The 17,666-nt window shown below is 31.5% G+C and overlaps 1 protein-coding gene across 1 annotated transcript; it reads left to right on the forward strand.

Annotated features, from left to right (window-relative positions):
* Positions 1 to 2,746: 2,746 nt before the first annotated feature.
* LOC149055354 (uncharacterized) lies at positions 2,747 to 4,228 on the forward strand. Its single transcript, XM_089229546.1, has 2 exons — positions 2,747 to 3,209; positions 3,284 to 4,228. The coding sequence occupies exons 1-2, from the start codon at positions 2,943 to 2,945 to the stop codon at positions 4,226 to 4,228; spliced, it is 1,212 nt and encodes a 403-aa protein (XP_089085672.1). The 5' UTR covers positions 2,747 to 2,942.
* Positions 4,229 to 17,666: the final 13,438 nt, after the last annotated feature.

Consider the following 17,666-nt stretch of genomic DNA (forward strand, 5'->3'; position numbering starts at 1 on the left):
TAAATGATTCGCGAACGTACATAGTATATTGTTCCATAGAATTGTATTTATAAAAATAAATTTCATGTTTTACTAAAAAACCAAGTTATATACTTTGATCAGTTTAATTACTATCGACTTAAATACAATAAATTCGATCATACTAAATACGCACTAAGTTCAATATTTATGCAAAAACATGCAAAATAAAAATATTATATATTTACCTCCCCTATTTTACGAGCTATATGTAATGTATAATGTAAGTTTGGAGGCAACTGGTACATTTGGTTGAGGGCAACAGGTATATTTTTAAAATCTCGATAACAGTCGTGGGGGGCAACTGATCAACACCCGCCATAATCACGAAAATTTTAAAGTAATTTTGTAGTTGAAAATCATAAAATTGTTTGTGTTTATATCTAAGGTACTGCCACACTAAGTTTTCCATCAAATAGCTATAGAGAACTCGAAATAAATATCGATAAAATTTTTTTTGGTTGAGTCAAAATATTTGAAAATTTAATACAAAGTTCCTCATAAGTTAGTACGTATTACAGTGATTACAAAATTATAAGAATAAAGAGGCATATTTTTTTTATTAGCGTTTGTAATTCAAATATTGATATAATTTGTCAAAATCACAAATATTTGCAAATTGTTTTGTAGTTAACAATTTATAAACTATACGAGTATTGTATAAAAAGCTACAAATTTACTGCAAGGTTGTCCATAAGTTTTTCTTATAATAATTATAAAATAAGTCGAGTGTAAGTCAATTAAAAAAATTTTACGAGGCTTTAAATTTTAAATTTTTTATGAATTTCTAGGACAAAAATATTTACGAATTTTCGTGATTTTTACGTATGTTGTCAAAATTTAAATTTGAATGCATGTAAAAAAAAATTGTGGCTATATATTTCTTTTATTTTTCAACTGCTATTGTAAAAATATATTAGGAGCCTTGTATTAAAGTTTAAAATCTTAGATATAAAAAGAAAATTTTTTATGAATTTCTATCTAAGATAATTTGAACATTGCCGTAATTTTTATGTATTTAGTCAAAATTTGAACTTTAAATGCTTTTTAAAAAAAAAATCGTGCCTATGTATTTTTAATATTTTTCAACTGCTATTGTTACAATGTGTTACGAGCCTTGTATTTAATTTTCAAATCTTAGAATTAATAAGAAAAACTTTTATGAATACATTGTGTGGCACCTATTTTTTGATAATCGACTATCAGTAGTATTGACTAAACTTGAAGCAGTTAACGAAAAAATAACACATCTGAATGTGGTTAAACCAATGAAAATGAAAATGTATGTATACATTTATACATTTCCCACATATCGAGGGAGTCAAGTATGGCAATGAGAAGCCCATGTTCTACTGAGTCAAACGATTTCTTGAATTCAGCAAAATATAGTGTTAACTTGACTATTAGCCACAAAACTGTTAAGTATATATAGGTGGTGAAAAAAATGCTGCTAGTGATGGACGATGGTTGACTTGCCGGGGTGGAATCCATGTTGAGAGTAAATAATTATGAAATTGCGGTTTCTTTTGATACAGGAATATACGATGGAGTTTGGCCATTATGGTAACGGTAAGATAGAAATATACGTCTATAATTGCAAACGTCAGAGTGGGTCTGCGCCGGCTACATAGGTCACCCGGCGTCGGTGCTGGGAACAGTACATGCCGAACATGGTACCGGCCAATCGCATATTATTTACAATAAAAGAATAAAAAGTATAATAAATTGTAATAATTATAGTGTTTTAGAATTTTATTGCGTTTAACCTATACTGATTTTAATCGAATTAAAATTATATTTTAATGTACATGCACGAACCAATAAATTGACATAATTTAAAAATTAATTAAAAATTAATATTAGGTACTTACCTAAAACCGTTGAAGTGAAAAAAAATAGATGTTGGCGTTTAATTTAATGTATATGCTGAACACTCAAAATAAATATCATACAAGACAATGTTTGTTACATTTTATTAAGTATTTATAGCTGATTATACTTCGTAGTTAGTATAATTTGTATTGTTTGCACATATAACTTTAGTAAAACTTAGGTAAATTAGGTAAACTATAAGGTTTATTTTGAAGTACATTTAAATTATTAAAAAATATTATTGATTTCTTATAACCTTTTTGGATTTAATTTATCTAATCCTGGTTGTGAAACCAGATATGATTTTACAGACATACAGTGAGATATTCAAGACGTTTTTCAGTTTTCTTGTCAATGTTCTTCACCCACAGGTAGTGAATAATTTAATGTTTAGGGGAAAATATCGAGGTTCAAATTCTAAACATATGGATGTATTGATTGTTATAAATCATAGTAAAATTAATAGTTAAAAAATCAAAAAAAATTGAAAATTTGGATGCTAGCCACCAGGGTAGGAAATAGCTTTTAACGTGCATAATATGCAATGATATGCAATGATATGCATAACTGCATATAATATTGAAATATTCCACTAATAGATAATCAATAAATGATATATTTTATTATACACATAGTGGTTTTTATAATATAGTTTAACTTCTAAATACATCAGTGATGAAGCTTGTACATTTTATGGCTGGATATTAAGACACATAAAATATTATAATGGTACCAAAATATACACACCACATATATTTTATTGAATGTCTTAGAAAATTTATTGTTCAATATAAAATAGCTTTGGATTATTTTCATTTTTTTGTTTATTTTAATAAATATCAAAATATTGCTTTAAATAAATAAATAAAAGTTGCTAAGATATAGTTGCCATTGAGAATAATAAACTGTTTAATTTATACTATGGTCTTATTTCATTATTCATTATATCTTTGGCTGTCTTAGCGTGTGCACAAAAAAATAAAAGTTTTATTTTGTCTATAATATTATAATAATTTACTCACCAGTTAATTATTACTATTAATTATAATATCATGTCGAGCATTGTTGAACAGAGTATTACAGCATCCACCGAGGCGATCGTAATGGACAGTTCTCCTGCAGATCTGAAAAATGACGTGACCGGAGAAATCGTGATACAGGAACCGGACGTAATTGACTCATGCCGATCCGCGGACGAGTTGATGCCAAATACGGCTTTTCCGATCGAGGAGTTAAGTGGACCGGCTGTAGAAATGCATGGTATCGAGGTACAACAGTCCTCAAGTTGTGTTTTGATGCCAAATTCCAGTATAAATGAGGTATTTGTTATATTATATTATATTATAAAGTTATATTATATTTGTATTTATAAACACACGCTATTTTTCCGCAGGAACCCATAATTCAGGGATCCGATGATGCAAATTCAATAACCACTGTGGCCAAGCCAAAGTGCCGATCTGCTTGGAAAAGGACCAAGCATTTCTTCCGAAAATTGTTTTGTTGTGGTGATGTCAAGGTCCGGCGTTCTAGTTCTGGCATACTCGTCGAGCCGACGAATTCCGCGGGTGATAAATTAGATTTTAGTTCGCTACCAGTCATGGAGGAACCGGTATTAACGGATTCACCCCAATTTCCTGAGGATTTTCTGCAGCAAACGACATTGAAAGTAGAGGAGTTCAACGACCCGATTGAAACTGACGTTCAACAGTCCGACTTTGAACCTATAGGCCCACAAATGACTTCCCAAGTAGAAGAAATTAGTGGCCCGTTCGAAACAGACGTGCAACAGTTCCACTGTGACCTTAAAGTTCCACCGTACGAGTGTTTTGTTTCACAGTTGACTCCCGATGTGGAAACGGATTCCGTGGGTGATAAAGTCGATATCGGTTTGACTTCAAACACACACGAACAGATATTGATGGATTCACCCCGGTGTGCAGATGAATTACAGCAGCAAGCGTCTTTGCCGATCGAAGAAATCAGTGGCCCGGTTGGAACAGACGTGAAACAGTTCCACTGTGACCTTAAAGTTCCACCGTACGAGTGTTTTATTTCAATGTTGACTCCCGATGTGGAAACGGATTCCGTGGGTGATAAAGTCGATATCGGTTTGACTTCAAACACACACGAACAGATATTGATGGATTCACCCCGGTGTGCAGATGAATTACAGCAGCAAGCGTCTTTGCCAATCGAAGAAATCAGTGGCCCGGTTGGAACAGACGTGAAAAACTCCAGCTGTGATCTTGTGGGTTCTGTGTCAGATATAGTTACCCCCGAAGCTAAGCCCAAACGCCGCTCACTTTGGAAACGCTTATTTGGTTGTGTTTTTTAAATATATTCGTCTATAATCATATTTTAAATACAAATTTTAAATTAATAATCGTATATTTTTAGTTAAGGTTTTAAAAGGTCGTCAATGCATTTATTTTTATCTGAAGGTCCAAAGTGAAACATTTAACATTTTATGCTTACAAAAATGATTCATCAATCTTTATTGTAAAGATATAAATGTTCCATGTTGCGTTTTGGACCTTCAGATAAAAATAAATGCGCCGACATCGACCATAATAATCATATTTCATTTTATTATTTGTTATCCATACTATTGATTTTATAATATACAAATAAATTGGACCACAGAAGTTTTTGGTGATTAAAATTTGTCATATTCTTTATTAGACCTATCGGATGATAGCATAATTTTAATCAACAAAACTCTTATGGTCCAACTCATTTGTATATTATACAATCAGTGGTTATATGTTATACTGTTCAACGTCTAATTGATTTTGTTCAATGCCTGATTAGTGTAACAAACCCAATAATCTGTCATTCGTGTTATATTTTCTTAACAATCAACGGTTCCTACATTGTTATACAATATACAGAAAACCAGTAACTGATAAAACGATACAACATGTATGAAGTATGATTTTTTCGAAAATATTATTTTTAACATAACAATTAACAATTTTCTCAGGAAAACGTTAGAAAAGAATATATTTGAAAAAATCAAATTTCGTACATATTGTATCGTTTTATCAGTTACTGGCTTTTCTGTATATTGTATAACAATGTAGGAACCGTTGATTGTTAAGAAAATATAACACGAATGACAGATTATTGGGTTTGTTACACTAATCAGGCATTGAACAAAATCAATTAGACGTTGAACAGTTACGTATAACCACTGATTTTATAATATACAAATAAGTTGGACCATAAGAGTTTTGTTGATTAAAATTATGCTATCATCCGATAGGTCTAATAAAGAATATGACAAATTTTAATCACCAAAAACTTCTGTGGTCCAATTTATTTGTATATTATAAAATCAATAGTATGGATAGTAAATAATAATTATTAATATTTTCGAAAAATCCTATTTCATACATTACGATACGATCCTATAGTACTGTTTTATCATTTACTGGTTGTTTTGTATATTACATAGGAATTTAGGAACCGTTGATAGTTAAAAAAAAAATGACACGAAAGTTACGGTTTGTTACACTGAGATGACATTGAAGAAAATCAATTCGACGTTGAATACAGAGTGTCCCGTGAAGATTTACCCATTGCGATATCTCCCGAAATAATAGTGATGATATCGAAATTCTGGTTTTGTAATAAAACTCACAGGGATAAGAACTACAATTGTTTCATATTTTAATTTATTTAATGTTTTGGTAAAAAAGTAAAATATATTTAACTATTTCCAAAAAAAATTAAAGATAGCCATTTCGTAGAGTTTATTTTTCTGAAAATATTTTCGTTTCAAAATTTCATTTTCAGTAATTTCCTGATTTTTAATATTTTTTTTTAGTTTCGAGAAAAGTCGCAAATTATTTAACACCATAATATTATCAAACATGTGACTCGCCGCGGCACGCGCATTCCCATATGGTCGGCTGAATACTTTCCGTGTTCCTAATAGTAATAAATTTATAATCATATTTTATTTCTTCTAAACTAGAAAAAATATCAAAAATCAAGAAATTAATGGAGATAAAATTTTGAAACGTCAATATTTTCAGAAAAATAAATTCTACAAAATGGTTATCTTTAATTTTTTTGGAAATAATTAAATAAAAAATTATATTTTTTAAATTATTTACAAAAACATTTAAATTAATTTAAAAATAAAATAATTGTAGTTCTTAACCCTGTGAATCTTATTATAAAACCAGAATTTTGATATCTCCATTATTTCGTGAGATATCGTAATATGGGTAAATCTTCGCTGGACACCCTGTATAACCATTAACCATTGATTTTATAACATTCAAATAATAAGAGTTTTTGGTGATTAAAATATTATAATAATTATCGTGATGATGAATGCATGTTGTGATTAATGTCAGCGAATTTGTTTTCTCTTTCTGACCCACTCAAGATATTATGGCTATAAATATGGCCATAATGCCATATAGGTGTAAGTCGAAAAATGTTAAAATAATTATATGATATAAACAGTGGCACCAAAGTCCTAAAAATCTAGTAGGGCGAAAAATATTTCAAGAGGCCCAACATCTTAATATCGGGAAAAATGGCATACCGTGGAGAGGAAAATGGTCAATATGAAGCGGCCCTATCTCTTAAATTTTCAAAATATGTCGGGCTATGGCCCGACCTTAATATAGGGTTCGGCGCCACTGTCAGAGTTTAAAAAAATAATCAAAACCAATGTAAGCAACATACATGGTGAATCATAGTCGATTACACTTTATTGACCTATTTAGAAGTTCTACATTGGTTGACACCGCAGTGGTAAGGCATGGTAGTCGACAACAAAATGTATACGACACATCTGAGACCTCAACCCAAATTCTGTTGATTGAGTGACATTTGAAATAAAAATAATATTTAATTTAGAATTCAAGAAAAAAGTTTGCATTTATTGTTATAATGGTTTGAATAAATACGAAAAAACGGCCTTCCAACGATCCAACGCCATAATATTTTTGATGAATTCAGACTGTAACTAGAAAAATATTTTACGTATACATTATAAATATACTCTAAATAACGTGTACCGTGGTAAAAATAGTATTACATCATTGCTCGAATGAGATTTCTATCTTACGTTAAGGATTAAAAATAATGAAACTAAAATCAAAAAGTAAACAGACTTGGTGAATCATCGCCGATAGTAACCTACGTAGTCGGTGATCATATTACGGCAATAATTATTCATTTTTAGACAGTGTAAAAAAAACGTGATCGTCTACGAAATAATAACATACTGAAACAACTTTGGCCGACCTATACAACATCTATCTCATGGGTTCTGGTGATGGGGTTAGCTATAGATGTCCGGGGGAGGGGAGGAAAGGAGTCACTATAATATATAATATTGTTATAATTTATTTATCGTTTTTTTGCTTTTCTCGGAATGGTTGATCTTTTTCCTTTTACTTTTAGTACCAAAACCGCCTCCTCCAATCGCATATATCATTATAATGATATTTCTCCTAATGCATTTAGTTAGGTACCTAAATATACACAACAAGGTATGTCTATCATATATATGTATATATATATATATATATATATATATAAGCATGTATATTATGTATATAAAGTATATACTTTAAACCATATAATATATACATAAAGCAGAGTGACTCACTCTACACACACTGTCCCTTTCAACAGGTGCACTGTTATTATACTATATATCTATATATCATTATATTATGTTTATACACATCATACATATATTGTTATTGTATATTGTGTGCGTACGATTTTTACAACGGCGGCAACGTCTGAAACACCGCCGCTGACACACTGGCTAGGCATTTCTTCGCATCGCACACACATGCACAAACATTGATGATTCATCAACCGGCTCGGTGAAGTGCCTGGAAAAAAAGTGGTTTAACGCACACGTGCAATTTTATAAGCGCGAGAAGACCTATTATAATATTATTATAGGGTTGACATTATCGTTCGTATATTATAGTAAAGCCGCACGTAAATGAATCATCCGTATAAATTACACAATATTATTTACAAAATTAGCATTCTTTTTTTTTTTTACGCTAGAAGAGATTTGCCTACAATGTGATTGCACTTGAACTATTTCGACTAAACTCTTCGTGGTCTACGGACCGACATAAATTCACTGTACTTATACAATTTATCTACCATTTAATATTATACAACGACACAACGTCATGTCTGTCTTGTATCAAAATAATTTCCAAGGTCACTCTAAAGCTTTAAATGTAGATGATTTGTTTGATGGCGTGTTAACAAATATAAAATAATGGTTGTTTTTTCACCATTTTTGCTGTGTAAAAATTATGAATCGTGGAAAAAAAGTCCGAAGTAAAAAAGTCCTAAGAAATAATGTCTGGGCAAAAAAGTCTGAGGCATGAAAAGTTCGCCGTAGAAAAGTCCTAAGCCTAAAAAGTCCGAGATAAAAGAATCCGGTATAATATTATATCATAAAAAAAAAACAATGATAATAATTATAATATATAAATAAATATAAAACAATCAAAATAATTAATCGTACAAATAAAAAATAATTATATATTTAAATTATTTCTTAATTAAATTAAGTATTAATTTTTCCTTTTACCTAATTATATGACGTACCTATATCGGACTTTTTATGTTTCGGACTTTTTATATCTCGGACTTTTTGACCACGGACTTTTTATACCTCGGACTTTTTTACTCAGACTTTTTTTCCTAGGACTTTTTTACCTCGGACTTTTTGGTAGTCCACCACAAATTATACATCATATCAATAAATGATACTTCCTACACATATTATAACATAAAATATATCTAAAAATGATCTATTCATTGGATTATGAATTATAACAGCATTTACTTTAATTAAAGTTTGTTTGGGAGAATAGGCTGTTTAGTTTTTAACTTGAGTACGTATATGTATATTACGTATTATCGTATCGACTGAATACGAGTGCTCCTAATTTAAATATTGCAAAAATAGCCAATTTAACCCATTATTACAATAATTTCGGCATTTTTTTATCCAAATTTTTTTAAGTAATTTGATTTAATAAACTACTTTTTTGTAATTTTCTATAGATTTTCACGAAATTTTGAATTCTCTCCCTTAAAAATAACTAGGTAAATGTTCTAAACCCATAAATGAAAAATGAGTAAATACAGGTATTTAAGAACATATATTTATTAATACAATATTTTGCGACATGATTAATTGAATAAAACTCAAGAACTTATGTTTTTTAGAAAAAACATACAAAGAACTATGTTTGCTTTATATATAGGTACTTATATGTACTAAAATGTTACATAATTCAATTAATGTTCTATATTTTATTGAAATATTATACGTGATTACTTTTTTTTTTCTTAAATCTTCATTATGATTTTGTATTTGTATACCCACGATAAAAGTGATGATTTACCGATTATAAACATTATTGAAAAAAGCTATATTATAGTATGAGGTATTATAGGGATATAATAAAATAATATTCATGTCACAAATTCATGTGTGTGTTTACTATTTTGTACTGTATCTCAAATTATACCTTTTAATCTAAGTTTATGTACTTCTATTTACAGGCTACAATGACCACAAATGACCAAATATGTTTTCTAGACAAATTATACAATATGATACATAATAATAATAAGCGTGTTATTGCTGTCGGACCGGAATATTAGTTGTTAATTTTTTCAAGTAAATCATTTAATTAAAATTTAGAATAATATGAAGTGGAACACTAATATTGTGCATCACATTGTAATTATTTACCTTCGACCTAATTTTATGTACGATGTACCTATTGGACTTTTTATGCTTCAAGCTTTTTTTTTTTTACCATGGACCTTTTGTTAGACTACCATTATTTTGGACATGTTTATAGCGTATATTATATATTACACAACGTAAGGTGTCGAATAGAACTAATGAATTCAACGTGTATCCATTAAAAATAAAACCAAACGACGGTGACATCATATCGTACCACAACTGTAAAGTGTGGCGTGCCAACACCCGTCACTGGACCCACGTGTCGCGACGGCAACCTAACGTAGTAATAAATAGTACGATTTAACAGAAGATCAACAAAACAACGTGTATAATTAAAAAATTGTATATGCGCGTGTGAAAAAAAATCACAAGTTGACAAACGCAACCGAGTGTAAAAAATAATAATAATAAAACAACATTATTAATAGTTATTTAAAGAAACCACATGTTCCGAACAATGTCCCAAACAAATAATTGCGATTGTTGCAGGGTTCAAAAACCTCTAATATTATTTCACATTATAAGACCAATAATGTACGTGCTTTAAAAAAAAAAAAAAAAAAACATAGGTAACGTAAACAATATTATTATGGTCTAAGTTTTATCTTAGAATAATGATAATATGCACTCAATTCAACTTTACATGTGTTTACTTTCTTTTAGCGCGAATTCATTTTATGCGACTGTTTATAAATAGGCAATATGAAGATATTATATTCAAGTGTAACAATAATTATGTTTATATTGTTAAAACAATTTATTTTTCAAACAATACAATTAATTATCTCCTAACCTATAGTTTAAAGGGAATTTATATTTAAAAAAATATAATGCGCAACAACTTGTTGCCAACAAGTGCGGTAGGTAAGTACTATTATATAAGTACACAAGTTCGAAAGTATTAAAACAAGTTACTGATAAGTCTTATGTCCACAGTCTTGGATTGCTCTATATATGTCAATGCAAGAATCATCCTCAAACAACCTTCTTCAATGGTGGAAGCACTTGGAGAACACAACACTCACCTGATCCATAGCTTCTTCAAATCCGTTGGCATCGACACAAAAATTTGAACATTAAGCTAAATCTATTCATACCAGATATAATGTAAATATATAATATACTGTATCACTTAATTTGTAATCATGTAACGCACAATCATAACTAAAGTATCCATTACTAATATTGTATACGTAACCGTAGGTTAATGAACTAATAGCTGTTGAAACCTTATTCTTAATAATAGGTAATAAAAAAAAGTCTCATGTCATAAATTTAGTTCTTGGGAACAATTTCCGGGCATAAGCATCGTTCAGAGCACAGAAAATGTTGATATGAAATCTAAATAATATCATAATATATTTGCAAAACGAAAAATATGACGTACATATATCATTATGTCTTAGCATTGCAGTGTGTGTGTGTGTGTCGTTAAACAATTTAATTTTAGCCCACCCGTTATTTATACTGTACGTTACAGACAATATAATAATTATAATATGCATATACCTTAATTATTATGGTACCTCCTCGTTTTCCCGAAAGGCCGCGCGTACTTTGGGAAAAACGGAATGCAACCACCGGATTAGTGTCTCGTATAATACAGTTGTATATTGTTATATATACACCGCGTGTTTAGCGGCACATTTCGTCACCACAGTAGTGTTTCAGTTCGTTAGAAAACAAAACCCCCGTCGAAGGATTATCATTACAAAGCGCAAACCCCATCACTGTTTTTAGTAACCCTTTTTCTATATATCTGCTGCGAGTAAAAGCTCATATTTTAATCCTTCATATTACACACACACACACACACACGGGTATTACTGCTGTACATTAAACACATGTATGCGATACGATGCTCTAGCGTCAACCACCCTTCCCCCACACCTCGGGGGAATATTAAAACTCTTTACTGCAGACTACGAGACGACGCATGATGTCTTTTACCGGTATAACGAACGGTAATCTCTCCATTCGATTACACAGCACTCTGTTCCCGTTCTCGAGGTGCATCGCGCAGTATTATAATATGAAGACACTCGCGAGGTAATAGGTTTGTGCCAGTCGACTTAATACGAGTTTGAAAACTGTTTTGTGCGCTCTTTAAGTTATTGCCAAAGTTTTCACTCGTATTTAATCTTCCTGGACATTACGTAGGGCATTATTATATTATGTGTGTGTGTGTGTGTTTGTGAGTTTTTTAAGTATATGATGCTCATGATTAGTTTGTCCACAGCTTAATATTGTAACTGTCGTATATGATTTTATACAACATGATTTAAACTCTGAAAAATAAAAACTTTACTTAAAGTTCATATTTATAATTTATGACGACGTTTAAGAAAAAGACAAACAATAAATCCACCTGAACACATATATACATATATATGCAACATAACATATTATATTATATGACATAATAATTACACAGGCATAAATTTAAATGTATTAAAATATGATTATCGTGTAAGGAATGTAGATAATAATACAATATGTCAATATATTTTGTGTGATTTTAATTCAGGTGTAAGTTATAGAAGGATTTTGGTTTTGTCGTTTGACGTGATCAAATCTAAAACCGTCAGCCTTGCGAGCATTCGCGATTCTAAACATATGGGTGCGTGATATTGTGCAGAGGCCAAAGGACACGCGTGCAATAAAGCGACGTAGTAGAGCCAAACCTATATGAAACGTTTATGAACAGTTGTAAATACTTTTTAGAACGCCACAGAGTCTTTAAGGCTATTGCATATGTGATTTTGTTAACGAAAATCGATATAAATTCAGCGAGAAAATATGTCAAGACAAAAACCTATGTGTTTGGGTCATTAAATAAATGCGTATTATTATTACCGAGAGTCGGGGCGTCCGGTCCATTACGCTAATGGGCAGTCACCTCTTGTCGGAGTAGTTTCTGCGCGCGAAAAGGGACGAGTCCGCGGGCGGCGATAAGAGAATATTATAGTATATGTTATAAGCCCGCGGGCATCGTCCACCCTCCGCACCCACCGGGCGAGTATTTAATTATAAGCATTAAGTTGTCAGCGTCATTGTCGTCGGGTGGGTGGTGGTCATTTGCGGAAGCTTAGCAATAGTATACCCACACGCGCAGTATTTGCATTTAAATCCTCTATACATTGGAACGCGCATAGGTGTGTGTGTGTGTATGAGTGTGAAACTTCCGGCGGCGTTTTGAGTTTAGTCTCGGTATATCGTGTCATTATCACGTCAAACCGGCGGTATTAAACGTGTGTCCTCTTTCGCAAAAAGGACGACGAGGATCTATACCAGGACGTCCCTTCTCCTTATAAATCCTTTACAGTAGGTACGCAGTGTAGTGTAGTGCGTTTGGTGTGTTTGTATTCAAAAGACCCTTTTGTGCGCGCGGTGGAAGTAGGTCGTCGGACCTAACAGCGACGACGGTGGCGACGCTAATTAATTTATAAGCCGAGACCACGAGGTATTTAAGTGCGTATCAGCGAGGGTATTTTCGTGTAAACATGCATATGTTGGAAGCCCGTCGTCGAAATTCATATATGCACAATATATATATATATATATATATATATATATATATATATATATATATGTAGTATTATAGTATACATTTCCACTTAATCGTTAACAACGGCTGCAGAATGGAAGGTACTTTTATAATACATAACAGTATATGTATAATATTTCCTTCCTTTCTCCCATCCATCAAACTTCATCAAAAGTGTTAATCCATGGTATGATAATATTACGATATATAAGACATACTCCACGATATACTTATGAGATTTAATTAAAATCCGCTTTTAGTCGTTAATATTATTCAAACGAATTCACTGTCTATAATACCCGCCTACCACACGTGTATTACCATAAAATACGCAATGACCGTTTGTAAGGTCCGGAAGTAGGAGGTATTTTACCTGTCGTTACTATTTCTCTGTCAACCGCGGGGACTTTGAATAAACCTGCAGTTGGCTAATAAAACTTTTTAGATATCAACAGCATTCAATGGTCGAGTGCAGTTTAATTTTGTGTCAAAACATAAACGACCTGTAGGTCACGGCGAGGTGTGCGCGAACACGTGATGATGGCATACGATGACATGAACATGATCGTTTATGACAAAAACTTCGTCTTCAATTATAATGACTGTTGATCGTACTATACTGCGGACAACGACGGAACAACAATTGTTTTATAATCGTCTTTCACTCGTGCTGGAAGTCGCTAAATAATATAATATATACATTCATTAATTATGATGATGGTCTTTGTTAGCTTCAGTCTTATCGCCGTCGTTTTTGCTAGTGGCCAAAGTTTCCGGAGTCCGGAAAATTTAATTTCCGCCGAAGAATTCCAAAGTTTGACGGTTAACCCCCTCCCGCGTGTATACAATATACACATCTATACTACTTTAATAATGGCGGTGCACGTGTATATGATGCATATATACGTGCAAGTGTGTGTATGCGCGTGCAGCGGCGTTTGTAATTGTCACGTAGTGAATCCGTCGCAAAGGGATACAAACAAAGTCCGGTTTTAATCGCCTATAATTATACCTGCAGCGCAGGACATTTGCATACGAAATAAATTAACATGTCGGCGGCGGCGGCACTATCATCGACCCTTTTACTACAGCCAGCGGCGGAACAGGCGCTATCTTAAGCTTTATTAATGATTGGCTTTAAACGGCGTCCTGCAGCCCCCGTGGGAGTGGAGGGGGGTGACAATGGTCAGCGATAAATGTTTGTTTTGTATATCAAATCCTCGTTGAAGGGAAGGAAGGAAGGAAGGAAGGGGAATAGCGAAAAAAAGTCGTCCTGCAGATTATCCGACCGGGGTCACTTGATTTATGGACTGTGCCTTTAATTTAACGCGACCATTATGATAATAATTGTCCGGCTGACATTGTTAATGGAATTGCGACACGTAAAATTCCTATAATCGTAAGTAGCGATTCGACGTACTTACCTAAAGGGTGAGAGATTGTATGCGTGGATAAGAAGACTCGCGTGACTTCGTAATAACTACAGTATAGCTATGTACGATATTATAATTATTGTTTCTTTTGTCGGGACAATAGAAGCTAGTGACAAAAAACAGTAATCACATATATTTTACCATCTCTCTTCCAGAAAGAGTTTCCATCAGATTTCGAGAAAATTTAATATTACTGTATATTATTATCAGTCTTAAAAAAGGCAGTTGCGTACAATCATCGTGGATTGTTCTTTTTGCATCATATATTGACTTACGCATAAAATGTTAAAATATTTTAACGTATATTATGCATTTGCGTTATTCAAAGTAATTATCTCCATTGTTATGGTTTATAAATTAAAACCGTTCTGGTAATGACATAATGACAACTTTTAATTTTTGTATTATTTATTTAAAATTCCAGCATAATTCAACTATGTGTATTTCAATGTACACTATTATATTAAATACATTATTTCTAAATTAAAATCGTACTTGACGCTTGAGCCAAATTCAATGTTACGTATGACTCATTTCTTAATTTTAAATGTTTTATTACACAATCTGTTACATGTGATAATACTATATACCGAACATGAAATAAATATGGTGATGTAAGAAAGAAAAAAGACATGATTCACGCATAATAAATTAACATCCCATTTGAGGAAATTTAACATACCTTATTTTATCCTGAAATAAATGTATATTTATTTCCATAATAATACATATATACCTATATTTACAATTATTTGATGGACATAACTAAACATTTAAAACGATTTGTTGTGTTTTAGGTTTCTAAACGTATTTGTTCGAAAAGTTATATCCCTATTCTCGTACTTTCTTTAGTATTACCAATAGCTACATAATTACAATTTTATATAATTATTTTTCAGTTTTTCGATTAAAAAAATTATTTAGTTTATAATTCTAAAACAAAAAACTATAAATACACTTAATCAGATTCTTATAAATAGTATATATAACGGTTTAGTGACAGATCTTCTCAATGTGCATACTCGGTGTATAAGTATAATAATTAATAATATGTATAATAACTAGTTAATATTTAAATTAAAGGTAGGTACAATTCGTACAAAAGTATATAGGTTGTAAAATTGTGTTTCAAACTGTGTGCAGGTTATAAACGCTGTATAATCTTAAAGCACACTTAGAAACCAGCCGGAACACTCGTAGAGTAACCTTTCCTGCGTTATTTAGTTATAAGCCAAATAGGTTTATTTTTGTATGTTTTTAGATTTTGCTTTTGTCCAGATCTACAAAACATTACCTCACCGGACTCAAAGTATGGGTAATGGGTACCTCCAAACCTTTTCATCTCTTTTTTTTTATTCAATACATTTCTAAAACGATAACAACCCTATTGCTCGTTAACCATAAAAACCACCGTTGTATTGCGACACGCGTGTACATCCCATCCGTTTCACACTTCCTCTTCACTGTCATGCGCCAAAAATGAAGAAAAAACCATGTACACTTCTCACATCATTATAAACTGCGCCGACAGATATTATTATTTGGTCATCGCTGTCCCGCCGAGGGTTTCCTTCATTTACCACAAAAATATAGTAATTGAAACCCGATACAATATGGAAGGTGCGCCCGTGTACTAAAAACATTGCGTTTTTTTTTCTCCCCCCCATTGAACGCTATTTAATGGCCATCTTATACTCGTGTTCGCAGCGGGATATCCATATATACTCTTCCCTCGGACACCGGAGCAAATCGTCCGGCAATTAGACGGTTCGGAAAGAAAGGAAAAAAAACGTTATATATTTTTATACGAACACAAAGCTATATAATATAGTACGGTGGAATGGCGGATCAAAAATAAATAATTGGACGTTGGGGAACGATAAGTCCCTGGGGCAGGTAGTTTTATTTAAAAGCGGTTTACCGAAGGGTTGCGACGGGCATCTAACACTATACTGTAGACAACTTTCCATTAAACAGATTACTGTCGCCGAGAACGTTAAAACGCGTACACACAAAAAACATACATAAAAACCATATTTTTTCGTATCAAATACACTATTACTTAGCAAGCACACAACGGTCTTACTTATATCATTAAAAAAAAAAAAAAAAAAATACAACCAAAGAATAAAAATTATGTTTAGCATTCAGAGTATTTTCCAATGGTTTCTAGTATATTATAATATATAAATAGTAATATGTTATCTTTACATTTTAGATAATATATTATATCATAGTAAATTATATTGTGTTACCTATTAGTTATATATTTGTTTACGCAATTGTATTACACTGACTCGTATTTTTTTTATTTTTTTACAAAGTAACAATACTAATTATGTAACTTTTTAAATGGGTTGGGGCTAACTTCTGTTAAAACGCGTATATACAAACAACATAAATAAAAGCGATATTTTTCGTATCAAATAAAACAAAAGATTAAAATATATTATACTAAGCAACTATACACCGGTTCGATCTACTTCTTAAAAAATAACTAATGAACACGTCTAATTGTAAAATGTTTTGTATTCATATAGTATACATTTTCCATAGTACCTATGTTAATTTTTTTTCAATAAAGAATTTACGTTATAACTATATTATAATATGATATCATAATTATCTTCAATATGTCACTGATTATATAAGGTATATTTTTATTTATGCCATTGTATTATTATACTGATTGCTCGTTAGTTTTTTTATTTTCTTAATAACATAACAACAATCAATGTCACTTTTTGAATGGGTATTACTGTTTGCAAGTGTAATAAAAATAAAGTACCATTGATGCTTGCCAGTGTACCTATATATTTATGTAAAATATATAGTCCATTGAATAAGAAAAGGGGCATATAATGTTTGCAAATCGTATAGCATTGGATTACAAAGGATCAAGTTTTCGTTTTCATTGTACGGATTCCTTAGAACACAATAATCGTTTAGTTTAATGTTTATTTTTTGTTGTTGTAGAATATTATGTTGAAGATCAACATGGTTTCGTTATATTCGTGAATCA

The sequence above is a fragment of the Diuraphis noxia genome, unplaced genomic scaffold (assembly GCF_037042655.1).
Source record: "Diuraphis noxia isolate RWA-SAM2 unplaced genomic scaffold, SU_Dnox_SAM2 contig0005, whole genome shotgun sequence".
In the NCBI taxonomy this organism is placed as follows: domain Eukaryota; kingdom Metazoa; phylum Arthropoda; class Insecta; order Hemiptera; family Aphididae; genus Diuraphis; species Diuraphis noxia.